Source organism: Lissotriton helveticus, chromosome 5_1 (assembly GCF_964261635.1).
Source record: "Lissotriton helveticus chromosome 5_1, aLisHel1.1, whole genome shotgun sequence".
Classification (NCBI taxonomy): Eukaryota; Metazoa; Chordata; class Amphibia; order Caudata; family Salamandridae; genus Lissotriton; species Lissotriton helveticus.
Genome location: NC_136065.1, coordinates 1228772392 through 1228788556, shown reverse-complemented (window position 1 = coordinate 1228788556; position 16165 = coordinate 1228772392). Strand labels below are relative to the sequence as shown.

At 42.2% G+C, this 16165-nt stretch overlaps 1 protein-coding gene across 1 annotated transcript in view; it reads right to left on the bottom strand.

The window, feature by feature from the left end:
• LOC144752607 (scavenger receptor cysteine-rich domain-containing protein DMBT1-like) overlaps window positions 1-16165 on the bottom strand; it is a 1088995-nt gene that overhangs the window by 526442 nt on the left and 546388 nt on the right. The window contains exons 30-31 of the mRNA XM_078640489.1: window positions 6230-6238; window positions 1832-2146 (exon numbers count right to left, since the gene is read on the bottom strand). Coding sequence (XP_078496615.1) covers window positions 1832-2146; window positions 6230-6238 — 324 coding nt within the window. The remainder of the gene's footprint in view (window positions 1-1831; window positions 2147-6229; window positions 6239-16165) is intronic.

Sequence of the window (16165 nt, the reverse complement as noted above, 5' to 3'; positions counted from 1 at the left end):
CTACTACTTCTTGCTGTACATTTCAATAGTATTTTCACTAATTCCTTCAACTTCTTTCTAAAGGTAAGTTTTTATTTTTAAAACTGAAGTATATTGTGCACTATAAGTTAATATGGTAAACTTTTTCTGATAGATATATACTATCCCTCTGTAGTAGTTATAGATTTAGAGAGACTTCTCTGTTATAGTTATGGATGGAGTTAGGCTTCTCTTGTATAATTATGAATTTACTTACGTTAAATCACATACACTTTTTTATATTCCTACTTCCACTCTGATACTATACACTGCCCAAAGATAAATTCACTGATAAAAAATGCCTATTTAAAATTATTCCCAACATTGCCCTATCTCTACTAATATATATTTTTTTAATCCAAATTTCAGGCAAAATGGAAGGCGAAAACCAAGTTTCTTTTGAAATGGACCTGCAAGAGAGCAGCCAAGAATTGATTGATACAATTGATCAAATTGACATTGAATTTTTCGATGAAACTTGGGACAATGAACTACTGCAATGTGTACAAGCAGTAGATAACCTCCTTGCAAATGAGGACATTTTACACCCTCAGAGACTACAATGTATATTCCATGATAATTATGAAATTTCTGACAATGAAATGTTAGAAAGTTTAATAAATTATGAAACACAATCACAATAAAAAAATGCTTAAAAAATAAAAAAAATAAAAAATAATCAACAAAAACAACAATCAATTAACATACAGCATTTGAAAAGTCTATCATTCATTTTTCATTGCAGTACGCTGCCCAGAACGCTTCCCGGTTCGCGGACCGGGCGCTCCCCACGCAAAAAAAAACAAAAAAATGTTTTTGTTTTTTTTGCCCCGCGGGGCCCTTTTAAAACCTCCACATTAAACCTAGGGGGTCAGGGAGGATCTAGTATGCCCCCTTATGGTCATTTTCGCTTTTGTTTTGGCCTCCTCTTGTCTCTCAATCCTACCGAGAGACAAGATGGCGGCCGCTCCGGACTGTTTAGAATGTTGACAGACACCGGAGAGCCAATCAGCTTAGCTACGCGAAGTTCCGGTACGCTTAAGGTCCGCGGACCGGAGTGCTGCCCGGAGCGCGCTTACAGATATATATCTTTTTTTAAACGTTAATTTCTCAAAATCCACTGGAGCACATATATTGAGACATAGAAAAGGCACATCGGGCTACCAGTCCCTACAATTTTGCCAAGTTTCATGGAAATCCATTCAGCCGTTCGGGCAAAAAGTGAGGCCAACCGCCCTATGGAAAACTCAATGTTAAAAACACGTTTTGGGACCCCCCTTTTTTCTCGGCCCCCCCTTGACGAAACCCCCCCAAATTTCCAAGGGCTGCTCAGAAACAAAATGTTCAATTTTCCAGAAAATTTCTGCCAATTCCGTCCACAAACGCCAAAGTTATTAGACATAGAATTTTCAAAAATCCCATAGGGAAAAAATCCTAACTATATATACCTACTGGCGACCGCCAGTAGGTAATATATATATATATATATATATATATATATCGATATATACATATGTGTGTGTGTGTGTGTGTGTGTGTGTACGCACGTATGTATATGAGAGCATGGGAAACATGAGACTTTGTCTAGGCTACCTCAAAAAGCAAAATAGATCAACTAAGATCTCTACTTTTTATTTATTTAAATATCTCACAGTTCCCTTAGGCCCATCACGTTTGCAAAGGAAAAGACAGGTCCTAATGCCGACTGCAAATAGAACACAGAATACAGACATCATGACTATGTGAGAAAAAATTTGTGCTGGGTAGACATCAGAGAAGCAACACAATTGGCCCCACAAAATGAATCCCTTACCTGAGCAGGTGACTCCAGCGTCCTCTAGGTGGACACAGTTGTGTCTCATCCACCCTAAGTGACCGCACTCCGACAGGGAGGACTCTGAGCCGCTGCAGCTGACATCGTCTAGGAGAATGCTTCCATTGCCTTGACCAAAGTAGGCAGAGCCAGGAGCGGAAACTGCCCAGCCACAGCCAAGCTCTCTGCACACAACCTCTGCATCACTTAGGTCCCAGAAGTCATCACACACCGTCCCCCAAGAGGAGTTGTAGTAGACCTCAACGCGGCCCGAGCATCTGCTGCCACCATTCTGGAGTCGGATGGGGAAACGCACTGGAGAAAAAAGCACAGGGAACCAGAAAGTGATGATGATGACTGTCCAATAATCATCTCTAGAATACCAAAGATACCAAAGAGAAACTAAAGATTACAATTAAAGGTTATGTCTTTACATCTACAGAGACCTCAAACGGAAGTAATATTGTACTTAGCCACAGCCACTAATTTTGTATCCAATTGAGGGTAAAAAAAACTTGTTGCTAAAGCTACAAAATGCTGCAGATCCTTATAAACATAGACCTTTCCCCTAATTATCCTGTTTGCGAAAATGTTAGCCAGCAAAAGCAGCTCTCTGTCAGTAACATCCCCAGGAGAGAAGCACGTTTATTATTCTTGAATTGCATCTCACGGGTTCCTGGAGATTTGTAATGTACATCTATTCCAATTCCCAATTAACACTGAGTAGAATTCAAGTGAACCCACCAGTTCTAGAAAAACACATAATGTCACCGACCAGACTTCCCTTTTGAAGCGCAGGAAATTACAATGGGGCATATTATCAAGGGGGTTTATCTCCGCTTTTTTGGCTTTAAAAGCAAAGAAAGCAGGGAATTAAAATCATCTCCCTATTAACACCAGTTAGCGACAGCTAGTAGGAGATAGCGACCATCTTGGGCCCCGCTTTGCATGTCAGAGAAATTTATCACTAATGACATGCAAAGTGGGCGTGCCAAGATGTTAGCGACTGGAAACAGTCGCTAACATCGCTATCTCCTATTACCATCTTTTGGATATATTCGCGCTAAGCGTGAATATCGCCAAAAGCTAACACCTGCCCCTGAGCAGTTCTTAGCCATGTCATCCAATGGGAGGTGGATAACATGGCTAAGAGCATTAGCTCGGTAATGCATGAATATCGCTGACTTTTCAGCGATATTCATGCATTTCGGCCGATTTTTATCGCTTAGGAGATAAACCTTGATAATAGCAAGGTTCCTAAGCGATAAAAATCGCTGCAGCTCGGCGATAAAAATATTGCCGCTAAGCCAACATAGCGATAATTAATGCTAGTTGTTGGTAATATGCCCCAATGTTCCTTAGCTGTGACATGATTTCTCTAGCCTGGGTAACTTCCAAAATCAAAGGCTATGTAGAGTGTGGCACAGAGCAAAGCAAACGACCCTCAAGCATGTTTTCTATCCCAGTTGTTGCGTCAAAACTTTGCTGGACAAACTTGTTTTAAAATGTACGTCCTAATAATGATGCTAAAAAGCGCCTACAATACCCCGTGACCTGTCACCGCCTTAAATTACTTTTATTTTCATATTGTGAAATTTATACAGTGGATAAAGCGAAATGGGTTTTACACGAGCCAAAGTAATATAACAAATTTGCGTAAACGTCAGGACAGGGGAGCATTATCCTTCAACCTTTAGGTGGCGTTTAAGCAGGTGAGTTTGTAGGGCCTTTCAGTAGGATAGACAATTCTGAACGAGTTGAGCTTCATTGAGCTTTGCTAAACACTGGTTGCTTGTGACATTTTGATTTATTGGTCACAGGAATGTCCAGCAAGAGGCAGGACCCGCCTCCAGCGTTTCTCAGACCTCCAGTACCCAGGGGGGTAACGCAGGCCACTGAGGTGTTGGGAGGTGTGGGCAGTCCCCCAGTGGTCCCCACTTCTTCAAGAGGGGTCCAGTTTCGCTCAAGGCCAATCAATTTCTGTGAGATACGGGAGACTTGGGGTCCTTCTTACATTCTAAGGGGGTTGGGAGGGATAGCATCATTTTGCATCACGCTACTGCTGGTATGCTGGTATGTCTGTCGAGCATGTGAGAAAACTGACATAAAGAATTTTATATACGAGACATGCCATTCTGACACGTATTGTGATCTTGAGAAGAAATCTGTGGAAGTTTCTCAGAATAAGAGTTATGTGGTATTGCTTTCTCGCACCGTTCACGAGGTGTGATGCTGTTTATAAAATACATGAGAGATGCCTGGAAAGAGCGGAGGAGTCCATTCAAAATAGCATCGCCTCAGTCAAGGTGAATAGAGAGAGCAGATTGTAGGCTTGAGTTTTCCTAGTATATGAATCCTTTTGTCATTATGGACAAGTACTACATTTGAGAGCTTTGGGGAACTTAAATGTTGTTGCTCTTGCTATTGTCACTTGAAATTTGCAAAGCATTCTGATGGCCACTTGTGTGGCCTGGTACCACATGGGTAGATAAGGGGTGTCCTTTGTAGGAATAATTTGGCGTGATGAGCGAGGTTCCTAGCAAGGCTGTTAATCAAGCACATTAAAACTGCTTGTAGGCAGAAGTATGAAATAGATAGAATAGTGCACTGATCCATGCCATCATCTGTTGCATTATTGTGAGAAACAGGATTGTTGGTTGAGGGGGTGAAACAAAAGCAGTCAACTTAGAGGCAATGTTTTAAAGTAACAAAGTGAAAACACACACATGTAAGATCCCATAGCAATTTAGGATGACGGGCGGGCTTTGTCCGCCCGCCACCCTATCAGACAACGGGACCGCCCACCATAAGGGCGGGGGTCCCGTGGGGGGAAATAGGATGCGCCCGCCACAGTGGCGGGCGCATCCTGCATTTTTAACATTGTGGAGGGCGGTGCTCTAAGCACCGCCCATCACAATGTCAAAAATGCACGTTGTGCTTTTCAATGCACAACAGGACAGGCACCACGCGGTGCCTGTCATGTTGTACATTGAAATGCACGGGGGTACCATAGGTAACCCCCATGTGCACCCCCCACCTCGCCTTCACCATGGTGGCCCGCAGGGGGCCCCTAAAGTAAAGACCGCCTGCCTTTCTGCGGCGGCATTGCCGCCAGGGAAAGGCATCTCCCAAAGCCCATCGTAATATGGCTGGCAGTGTCTGATAGACACCGCCACCATATAAACCCTTTTCCGCCCCGGCCACAAGGGGACCGGGGCGGAAAAGCGGTGGACGGTGTTTCTGTCCGCCGCGGTCCCCCGCCATGGTAATATGGTGGGAGGGAAATGGGTTGCGGGCGGGCAAGGATGTCGGGCGGATCGCCACCGCCCGCATGGTGGCGATCCGCCCAACATCCTAATGGGCCCCTAAGTCTCTAAATGCGCAAAGCTCCACTCGTGGTCATGCTAGACCAGGGAAAAGTCACAAGTTCAACTGACCACAGTGGTGTACGGGCTGGACACAGGGAGCAGGTAAGTCATGCCAAAAACCTAACCTTCTCAAAGTCCGGCGCGAAGAGTCCAGTTTGTAGTGCAGGAGGCCGCGAAGAGCAGTAAGAGCTTGGGGAGGGTCGTCGCTGTAGCGCGAAGATCCTGTCAGGTTTCCTGGACGGTCGTTGCTGGAGTTTCCTATTTGCGGTCATCGTGGACTGTCAATGCTGTAGCATGAAGTGCAGATCTCGAGTGGCCAGTCTTCACTGGCAGTCGCTATAGTGCAAAGAGTCAGGGTCACCGGAACTTTGTAATGGTGGTCATCATGTGTAGCAAGATATTGCCAAAAACTGGCCAGTTCGCCTTCATACATAACCCAAAACTTCAGGACTTCTCCTTTTTCCTTCAGTAGGAGCTCAGCTGATGGCAGGGTCCAAGACCTTGGAGGCTCCTATTATTGATCAGGAACTCATGCAAGCCTCAGGCAGGTCTAGTTGCGAGTCCAGGCAGGTCCAGAGCAGCATGTCACTGGGCAGTTGCTGGGAGGCCTCTTTAGCTTTTTTTGTCACTGTGGCTCTGAACATGAGGTCAGCCAGTGGACCCTGAGAGTCACTTCAGCTAGCCTGGGATAAAGGGAGCAGGTCCAGCCTTCCTTCTCAGACAGCAGGGAAGGTCTCCAGCAGCAGAGCAATCCTCTGGAAGCAGGACAATCCTTCTTCTTGAAACTTTGGTCTGAGGGTCCAATGTTTATACCTGGTGCCAGCTTTGAAGTTGGAGAATCTTCTAGACATTCTCCCACATCTGGGTCTGGAATTTCCTTCATCCCTGCCCTGGTCCCAGGATGTCTGGAGTTACAAAAGGCTAGAGTGAAGTTCTTTGTGTGTGTGCTGAGGCAGCTCCTTTAAAGTGCAAGTGTGATAAGTGACAGCCCCGACCCGCCCATTAGGTCAAGATGACCTATCCTGCCAACACCCAGTCCCTGTATATAATACTGTCTGGAAGGAAGACACAAAGGCCAACTACCAATGATGCCTTGTTAAGTGACCTATGATACAGTTTGCAGGAACAAAATAGTTACGTCAGGGAAATGCCAACATTCTAAATGTCGATTAATAAAGATGGCTGACAAGGTAGTTATATTAACAATAATATGTTTACGTAAAAATATTTCTTAGCATTGAACATCAAGGTGATACAGAAAATAATTCAACACTCGAGTGCACACACAAAAACCAAATGTTTTACTTAAGTTCAAACCAAAAACACAAACAAAAATAATGGGTTACATGAATTCCAGCATCCAACAGACGAATGACTCAAAAGTGTCCCATCAATTCTATTAGATAGGGCCAAAACTACTGTTGATCCATTCTTACAAGTAGGAAGTAAGAACAGGACCGAATCTGTTGATAAAAAAATTAGATGTGTTTTGACAAAAGTCGAACTTGTTTCAAAGAAGCAAGTAGAGGACAGATGTAGACGTTTCGGTGTCTGATATAGATAATATGCAAGACCATCCTTAGGACAATGCTTAGAAATTCAATACCCTTTGGATATCACAGTTTAGTGTCAGCCTTCTTTGAAACCTGCAGGAAAATGCACATAATAATTAGATTTATTTTACATTTGAGTTCACCACAATACTTGGTGTTGTTGTATGAAAAATTAAATTTTACTTTGTTGAAGGTTCTAACCAATTAGAACACAAAATGTGGTCCAGTCGCTTAAGTCCTAAGTACCAATATAAATGGCCATTAAATCCAGTTGTAACTTTAATGTGCATTTTCTCGCATGTTTCAAGGAAAGATGACACTAAACTGTGAAATGTGTGTGTGTGTTGGAGGCAGCCTTTTTAAGTGTATATCCTGCATAGAACAGCTCCACCCCCTGCGATCCTGGCTTAATGGCCCATCCAGCCAACATCTAGTCAACTTTTATCTAACTGTAAGAGGGGAATACACGAGCCCTAACAGATAAGCTATTCACAGTCATATAACCCAGTACCCTGCCAGGGGGTACCAAATGGTTAGGACAAAAAAGTAAACTTTCTAAAAGTAGCATTTTCACAAATGTGACTTAAAATCTGACTTTACCTTTAAAGAAGCTTTTAAATTACAATTCATTTGAGTCCAAACATGACATATTTACTTGTTCCCAATCAAAGGTAAGCACTTATTAAATGTAATAGGGTAAACTAATGTTATATTATGTGAAAGGCAGTTCTTACAGTAGTGAAAAACTAATTTACGAGTTTTTCACTACCAGGACATGTAAAAATTCTAAAAAAGACATGCCATACTTTTCCAATACATTGCACCCTGCCCTACAGGGTATTTAGAGCCAACCTTAGGGTGGCATATGAATTGCAAAGCAGGGTTTAAGCTTAGCAAAAAGATTATTTTGCCACATTGAACAGGTTAAAACTACCCTTCAGGCAGCAAAGACAGATTCAAGTTTGTTTATTGTTTTAGAGCTCTTCTGAGATCTACAATATAAATATATACAGAAAATACTATTATTAAAAGGCAGCATTAAAATAATGGCAACAAAGTCTTAAAACATGTAAACAGATTATAACAAACAAAATAATTTGGTGGTATTCAAACTAAGTCGATCGAATTGTTAATTCTAAAACGAATATGTCTAAAGCATAGCGGTTTTATAAATCGATTTCGAGCTTCAACCAAACGTTTACTTGGGCAGATAAATAAGACATGTGCTAAATCTTGGCCGCCTCTTTTACAAAGGTCTCATGGAACCATATTCATCAGTTGTTTCAGTCATTTCCCCCCAATGTTTGGTAAAAGCATTTAAAGGGAGGTTGCCTAGACGGAGCATACATATGCAATGCCTAACTCTATCATTTAGAGAAAATCTGAGATATTTTTGGCTGATTCTGTACTCAATTTTGGCTGGAAAAGACCAGTACTGAGATAACTGAGAGCAGTGTTCCTTATCTAATTTAAAACTTAATCGTGGGGTTGATTTTTTTCAAGAAAGACTTCAATAATGCCGTTGACCAAGACTGCAAAAGATTAATGGAGCATTGGAAGTGCCCAGGGCTATATCAAGATCTTCTTTAAAAGTAAACTGAGTTAGATTATCCTTAAACGTTTCCTGGCATAAAAGAGCTCTTAAGGAGCTGTCTGGAGTATGTAGAAGATTATATGCCCATCTAATTATGTTTGCCAGAGCTCTAGTATAGGAACTAACTACTGATAGTTCAAGGCATAGCATTTGAACAGGCGTGGCTTGGCTCATGCTAGTACTCTTACGTAAAAACTTCCCTTCCGTATGGTTTAGGAAAGACCACTTCTTTATGAAGATATATTGTAATGCATAAATTCAGATGAGAGGAATCTTAACTCGATAAATTTCAAGAAGGGGATAGAAGTGTCTATTTCCTGAAGATAAATAAAATCTCTTTATCGCACTTAGGTGAGCTGCAGCCTTAAAATCCAACTGCCGGAAGTGGGAATTAGATTTTAATGTCTGAGAAAAGACTCTATCCAAATAGGTGTACGTCTTTGCCACTTCTAGTCATCTCCCTCCCAACTACTAGGTAAAATAAAGGGAACGTCTCCTACTCCTAAATGGGGCAACTTTTGTTTTAGAGAGGTTTATCTTCAAAATGTTAGTGTCTGCATATCTAAAAAGCGCATCCAGATTACACTGGAGGCCAACAGGGGTAAGATCGAACAAAGCTACATCGTCAGTGTACATTAAAATATGAATATTTTTGGATGCTATTTTTGGAAGGTAGTTTTTTACTTCTAAAAAACTATCTGGTACATCACTAAGAAATAAAGGAAATAACAGTGGAGCAAGTAAACATCCCTGCTTCAATCCATTCAGAGTGGGTATTTTCTGGGTCAGTCCCTTAACCCCACCCAGCTGTACTTGGCACCATGTAGATGAATGGAAGGCTAATATTAGCAGTGAAGACAGTCCTGAACATATTTTAAATGGCCACTGTAGTGGGTGGCTCAATGAGTGCTACAGGACCAATAGGAGTATTTATTTTTGGGGTGGGTGGAATGCTCCATTCCGCCTGCAGAATATTGCCAACTCATCGTTACTCAAACATGGAGTTCTAGCCAAATTCCATATGGCTTCATTATTCTCCCACGAGGCTCCACATTATGTCAGCTGGCGGGTGTGCTCAAGATTTGGGGCCCACTAGCACGATTTTCTAACGCAGGCGGTCAACGGTGTTTGTGGACGGTTGCAGTCAGAGTACTGCCATTCGAGTAATTTTGCAGACACTGAAGTAGATTTTGTAATCAAGCGGCAGAAAAAATTAACTTGAATGGCTTCATGCTCTTGTGTAATGCATAGTGCAGTTTGCGCTGATTTTCAGCAATGCTCGCACTACTGCCGCTAAATTACAGCATGAGCAGTGCCTGTTGCATATTTTCCACATCACTGGTGGAATTCTGCGGAATCTCACAGTGGTTTGCTGTATCCCTGATGAATTTCTGCCCACCCCTATTTGATTTGTAGGCCGTGGGTTTGTGAAGTACCATATAGTAGGGACTTAAAATAAGTTAACTAGATGTTGCAAACAGGTATATGCCACCTTTGCCATGTTTTAGGGAGAGAGCACAAGCACGTTTGCACTGCTTTGCGGTGGGAAAGTGCACAGAGTCCTAATGTCAACAAAAAGGAATTCAGAAAAAAAGGAGGGGTGAAGGCAAAAGGTTTTGAGGTGACTCTGCAGAGAGTGCCAAGTCCAACATGCTCAACACTTATAGCTTTTTAGGCTCTTTATAAAAAGAGATACTTTTGGCCAAAAGTGTGTATGCAAAACATTTAAACTACACCTGTTGTTTATCCTCTCATCTCGATACGTTAGCCAGGTCAGGTTCTACCCCTTGATCTTCAGAGTTTACATGCAACTCAGTGCTAATGCTTTCCGTTTCTGTCACCCAATCAGGAAATACTGGACTTCAAAGCAGTTAAGTGAGGACATCAATCAGATTCCTGAGGCACGAAGGAGTAGAACATTTTAATACATAATTCGCAATGTAGTCAGTGGAGAGGTATGGACTCCTGTTGCTTGGTTGCTGAAAGTTTACTTCGATAGTGTTTACTACAAATTCTACGGATTCTGTATGTAGTGCAGCCTGATTGGGAATCTGTGCCATGGCATGCTATGAACTGAACTGTCCCCAAATTCTGGCAAGATATTAATGATCATCTTTTTATGCAATGTAAGCCTTATCTTTTGGAAACACACTCATGGTCTGGCTAGAAATTATGTTTATACTGCATGCAGAGCCTTCAGCAGAATCCATCATGGGCATCTTCCAAGGATTTCAATTTTAAAGAAAAGAAAATCATGTTTTGTGCACCATGATTATTTCATGCCTTTTAAAAAAAGGAAATTGGCAGTTAAAGCTCCAATCTAAGGAATTTGTTGAAATCACACAGGCAGCCTGCAGTTCTAAACGTTCTGGACCTGATAAAGGTACCCATACTGGACAATTTAGGGGAATGGTGGGCCCAATGGCTTGACTTGTATCTTTTTCCCATAAATAATGGACTTCCAGTGATGTAGTGAGTAGGAACATGAGCATACGTTTTTCTTCAGAACAAATGCAATTAATTACGGCCTCTGCTCATTTCAGATGAGACCGTTGGCATGCATTAACTAAAATTTAAACACCAGAGAAGATCTGCTTCCGAAACTTAATTTACAGAACTCTCTTCCATTTGGTTAGCAGTGGACAAAGATATTCCAGAATTGGGAGGTTACTAGTCACCATTATATTACTAGCATATCTAAACAAGAAATTACAGATCATCGCAGAGCTGACTTCCCTCATATTGTCAGGATACAGAATCCGAAAAAGGGAAAACCGTGGAATAATGTTTTTGTTCCTGAAGATATATTAATGCAAATTTGCTGCTCTGAACTCACAATTGAAATCACAGACCTCACCATTTAGTTTCACTGGGTTGAAATGAACCAAAACATTGACATCTTTAAAGCACATTTCTATAATGGAAACACTAATGCTAACACCAAATGTCCTACCTGGGGCAGACGTACTTCCAGAAACATTGGATTTCACTGGGAAAGAAAAGAAAAGAACAATCTGTAAGTGCTCAAGGTGGAACATGCATGCTACACAGCAGTGAATGATTTGTAACTGTTACCTGTTGTTGATGCGGGGATGGCATCTGCAAGAAGAGAAAAGGCAGAATTAGCACACAAGGTGACTGAACCATAGAGAATCAAGATAAATTGGGTCATGTGGTTGTAACCTTTCACCTCTAGGGGCACAGTTCTGTTCTTGCATCTGTTAGTGAATACTGTATTTAAATAAGTTTAGTCAGTGATATCAGCCTGCTTGGGGGGCCCACCATTATAAATAGCGGGCCACTTATCAATTTTGCAAAGCATGATGAGCGTCTGAGAGGCTGAGCAAAGGTCAGCCTGTAAGGCACTCGCCATATCAAGGTTAGGCAGCCAGGGACTTTACACGTGCTACATGCGCAGCCACCTCACAGGCTGAAACTTTACTGTGCTGAAGATTTCACAGACATGATGGCGAGACCTCATCAGTAATTCATTTTGCAGCAGAAAATGAATGTTTAATTATGTTTAAATTTACCATAGCTAATGTAGGCCTGCGTTTTTAAAAGGCTACTTTCTTTTGCCATCTTGCTTTGTGTCATATAAACATTTTATTTCTAGGTGAAGCTGGAGTTCTAACAAATGAATGTGATTCTTTGTTTTATTTATTTCCCATGTGAAGAAATGTTTTCTTTTCTTTGTGATAATCATGGTGTATTTTAAAGAAAAGCTCATTCAGAACAGGTACTGACTTGCTGCTGTACCTCATTAAGATACAGATAATTTCAGTTTGAAGGACACAGAAAGACATTTGAATTGTGGAATGTCCTGAGATCCTAACAAGCATAAGATTGTAGCATCTTGCTTTAACCTGCTAGACCCATCTCATGAGAACTGTATATAGGTGTATCAAATGTTAGAGTTGGGTATTTTCAAGTAGTGCAATTAAGATTGGACTAAGTGTATGAATTCAACTGATTTTCTATGCATCTTGGAAAAGGGCCGAGTAGTAGTTCTTAATCTCTTCTGTTAGTCATCACTGTGCATACTAGAGAATTTGCTGCAGACCCTACATACAACCTGTAGTTGGCAGGTTACCCCCAGAGCATATGGCCTGCTATTGACTGTAGAGTCCGACCTATGGCATAATTTGCTGCAGTAGTACCCTGTCCCCATATGGGCATTACCCTGTTAATGGAGGTTGTCCACTCAGAACCTGTGCCCAAATGGACATTGGCCAGGCACTGCACCACAACTTTAAAGGCATCTGACACTCGCTGTGCATGACCTTGCGCCATGCAAAGTGGTGGTGGGCCACAGGCCTTGGCCTCTGTCCAGGTGCCACACTCCACTGCCCTCGGGTGTCCAAGCCCTGCTATGCTTGGAATTAAGTTGTACATAGAGGAGTGGGCTATAGAGCCATAGAGCCATGGAGCTAGCAAGGCCTACAACCCAAGCAACATGGGTGGGCATCATTTCGCATCATTCCGCTGCATAACATCTTCAGCCTTGTGCAGCTCATTGAGTTGCAGGACCCAGCCTAGAGCTAGTTCATGCACACAACCTACAAATTATCTTTTTTTATCTTTCATTACTTCATTTTTTTTATTAAACTTTGGTTAAAAATCTTTCTGACATTTTTAGACTGACCTTTACTGCCAAGGAGATCCCTTATTTGTTCATCTCTTCCAAACATATGATTTTATTTCACCAGTTAAAGAATATTGACTAAACTGGGGGCGCCAATCATTGTGCTCTTTGACTTGTTATTGCACATAATATGGCTGGGTCTCTTTTTATTCCTCCTCATCCCTCCTCTATCCGTGCATATCCACCCAAGAGTACTTCTTCAGATGCAGTGCCCCATGTTATCTCTCATTCAGTTGTCTGGAACAAGTACACAACTGTAAGCATACACTGTACCTCATGGTCACAGAGTGCATGCGACTCTACATGCATTATTACACTTCTTAGCACAAGTTGGCTGCGTGGAAAACTTCCACACCAAAACTCTCACTTTTTGTTTGATGAGCAGCGAGAGACCTTGATGTAGAAAGCACCATCACAAAATCATCATCCTGCTGAGCAGAAGTTTGCCTTTCCTGTGCCATGGCTGCTGCTTGGCTTGCTTCTGTGGATCAAATGCCATGACGTTGAAGGAATTCATTTACATAGCTGTCTCTTTGAAAAGACCAAGGCAAAATTGGGTCTTTCAAAGTATAGGTTCCTTTTCTCTGGAGGCTATTGGCTTATTCTGCTTATGGATTCTTTAACCAATCAGAAGGCTCCTTTCTCTTTTGCGATGGCATCATTGTTTCAACAGGCTGGGGGCCTTTTCAGATAGCTGGATTGTTTAACCAATCAGAATGCTCCCTTTTTGTGTTTTTAGATTTGCGGAGTCTTGGAACTCACATAGACAGAATTCTATGGTGCTGCAACAGTCTCACAACATTTCCAGATAATAAGCCATTTTCGATTCCAGAAAGAAATACTATAACTCGTGGGAATTCCCGGGGCAAAAGTGGTGGATTTATGAATCCATGGAGAAAATTTGAAAGATTTCATTACATTTCTGTGACTGTTATATTCTACTGTGCAATAGTTCTTGTACATTTATTACAATCACTAAACACTTTCTCCAGGAGTGCCACAGCAGAGACCACCTGCTAGTTTCTCCCCTTTGTTTCCTTTTTAGGGAACGCAAACTTTTGCCAACTTTAACTATTGTTTCTGGGCAGACTGAGCAGCACAGAGATAATCTATAGTAAGCTGCACTGGTTACCAGTTTAGATCAGACGTCTCCACCCGAGCAATTCTCTACCACCCAGGCTGGTGACAAAAAAGTATCTTCAAAATATGTCACATGTACGTTACTTGACAAGCAACTCAGCCCCGAAAGATCTGGGAAATACTCATTGGAAAATCACTGAAACACTAGCATGGTAATGTTTGGGATTAAGGGCAATTTATTGTAGTCAAAGAGAAGAGGGAACATGAAGAGGTTGCATTTACATCTGCCAACTCATTACAGCAAGCCTTCCATTCTGGCGACACATCGCAAAAGGAGATCCTGCAGCAGAAGGTTAAAGGTGACCCATGCTTCATCCCTATTGGCTTGCACTGCCTTAGCTGCATGACAGTGATCTTCATTAGAGAATGGAGTGCAAGAGCACAAAGAAATTGAGCCCTGTTACACCACAAAAAGGCAAATATATATTTGTATCCATGTTACAATTCCACTGCTGTTGTTGTATTTTGTTGTTCAACCCGCAAAAATTAAATATACTCTAAACTAAATAAGGTTCTTCTTGAAACCAACTTCTATAGTTAAGCAAAAGAATAAGGGGGTCATCGGATGCGGTCCGACAGTCATCAGCTGCTGCGGTCCAACCGACGCATACAATGTGTGCGGTCAGAGGCAGCAGGGGGAGGGAGTGTCTGACGTTTTCCGACTGGCTGAAGGAGCTCGCCGGACCATCAGACGGTCAGTAATCCCTACATTAGGGGTGGTCTCTTCTCAGGCACCGCCGTAGGGATTACAATGTCCCTTTCCACCTGCCCTTTCATGGCAGTTCTCCTGCCATGAAATGACAAGCGGAAAGTAACTTTGGGGCCTGGGGGCAACCATCATGGGTCCCAGAACATCCTTGCACCAGGTTGCAGGGAGGATTTTGAAGTGTATATTTTCTATTGTGGTTTGTACTGCAGTAGGCAGCACAAGCCACAATAGAAAACGTAAACATTGCGACAGCAGTGAAAGCGGTTGCATTGTAATGAGGGCAGTGGAACTCTCTACTCCTTGTCAGGCGGTCCCTCTTTCGCAATGGTGCCAGTCGGATGAGATTCCAAACGGCATCATAATGATGCCCTAGTCATTGAGCGTGAATAAAACTTAGGACAGCAGAGGTGAAACGCAGAGCCGCGGGTGTCCAACGCCCACAGAACATGTTGTCTGGCCTTGTGCAGCTGGGCCCTGGCAGGCCTTGGTCTCTAGTTAGACCTAGCACCCCATCGACCTCATGTCTCCAACCCCAGCAGTGCACACCATTTGGCCATTCACAGAGCAGCTGGGACGCAGGACTTACCATTAAGCAAGGCCCTGTGTCCATCCTCAATGAATGTCCAACGCAGGCTGCCATGCCAATCCAAATAAATGTGCACAAATCATTTTTTTTATTTGGATCACGTTTACTAATAAACATACTTTTACTATAATATTAATACAGTGCAAGAAACACTACTTTTTAGTGATCAAAGATTCCCTTCTAGAATCAGTTGACAGGCAAAAAAACTAGAGGCCCAACATCGAAAGCTTAATTATAGTGACTCTTTCTTGCTGCAAAAATGTAACTCTTGTCCTATGGAGATGTTTATATATCTTAGTTAATCATTCACTACTGTGCGTGGAACAATAGCAAATCATATATGCAGTTGTGCAGAGAAAATATGCTATTTATCACTATTATTGATGGAGTGGAGGGTCGTCATGACCCACTCAAGGCTTCACACCTCCTTTGTCATGACCTCTTCCCAAACTCATTCATTTCTCCACAAATTAAACTGATAGCCTATGGAGATGTTTAAATGCCTTTGTCAATAGCTACTATTATATTCCATATAGGTACCCTATATAGGCGCAGGTAAACACTGCAACCTTTCACCTGTATCCCTCCCTACATTTCGTACATAACGGTTCATAGGGACTGACCTTTTAGCTAGCTATGACACTGCATTCAGAACGCAGGTTTTTCCCTGGATCGATACTCATACATTATGCATGAGGCTTCTTGGAAGCACAACAGGACTCACATCAGAATGAACATC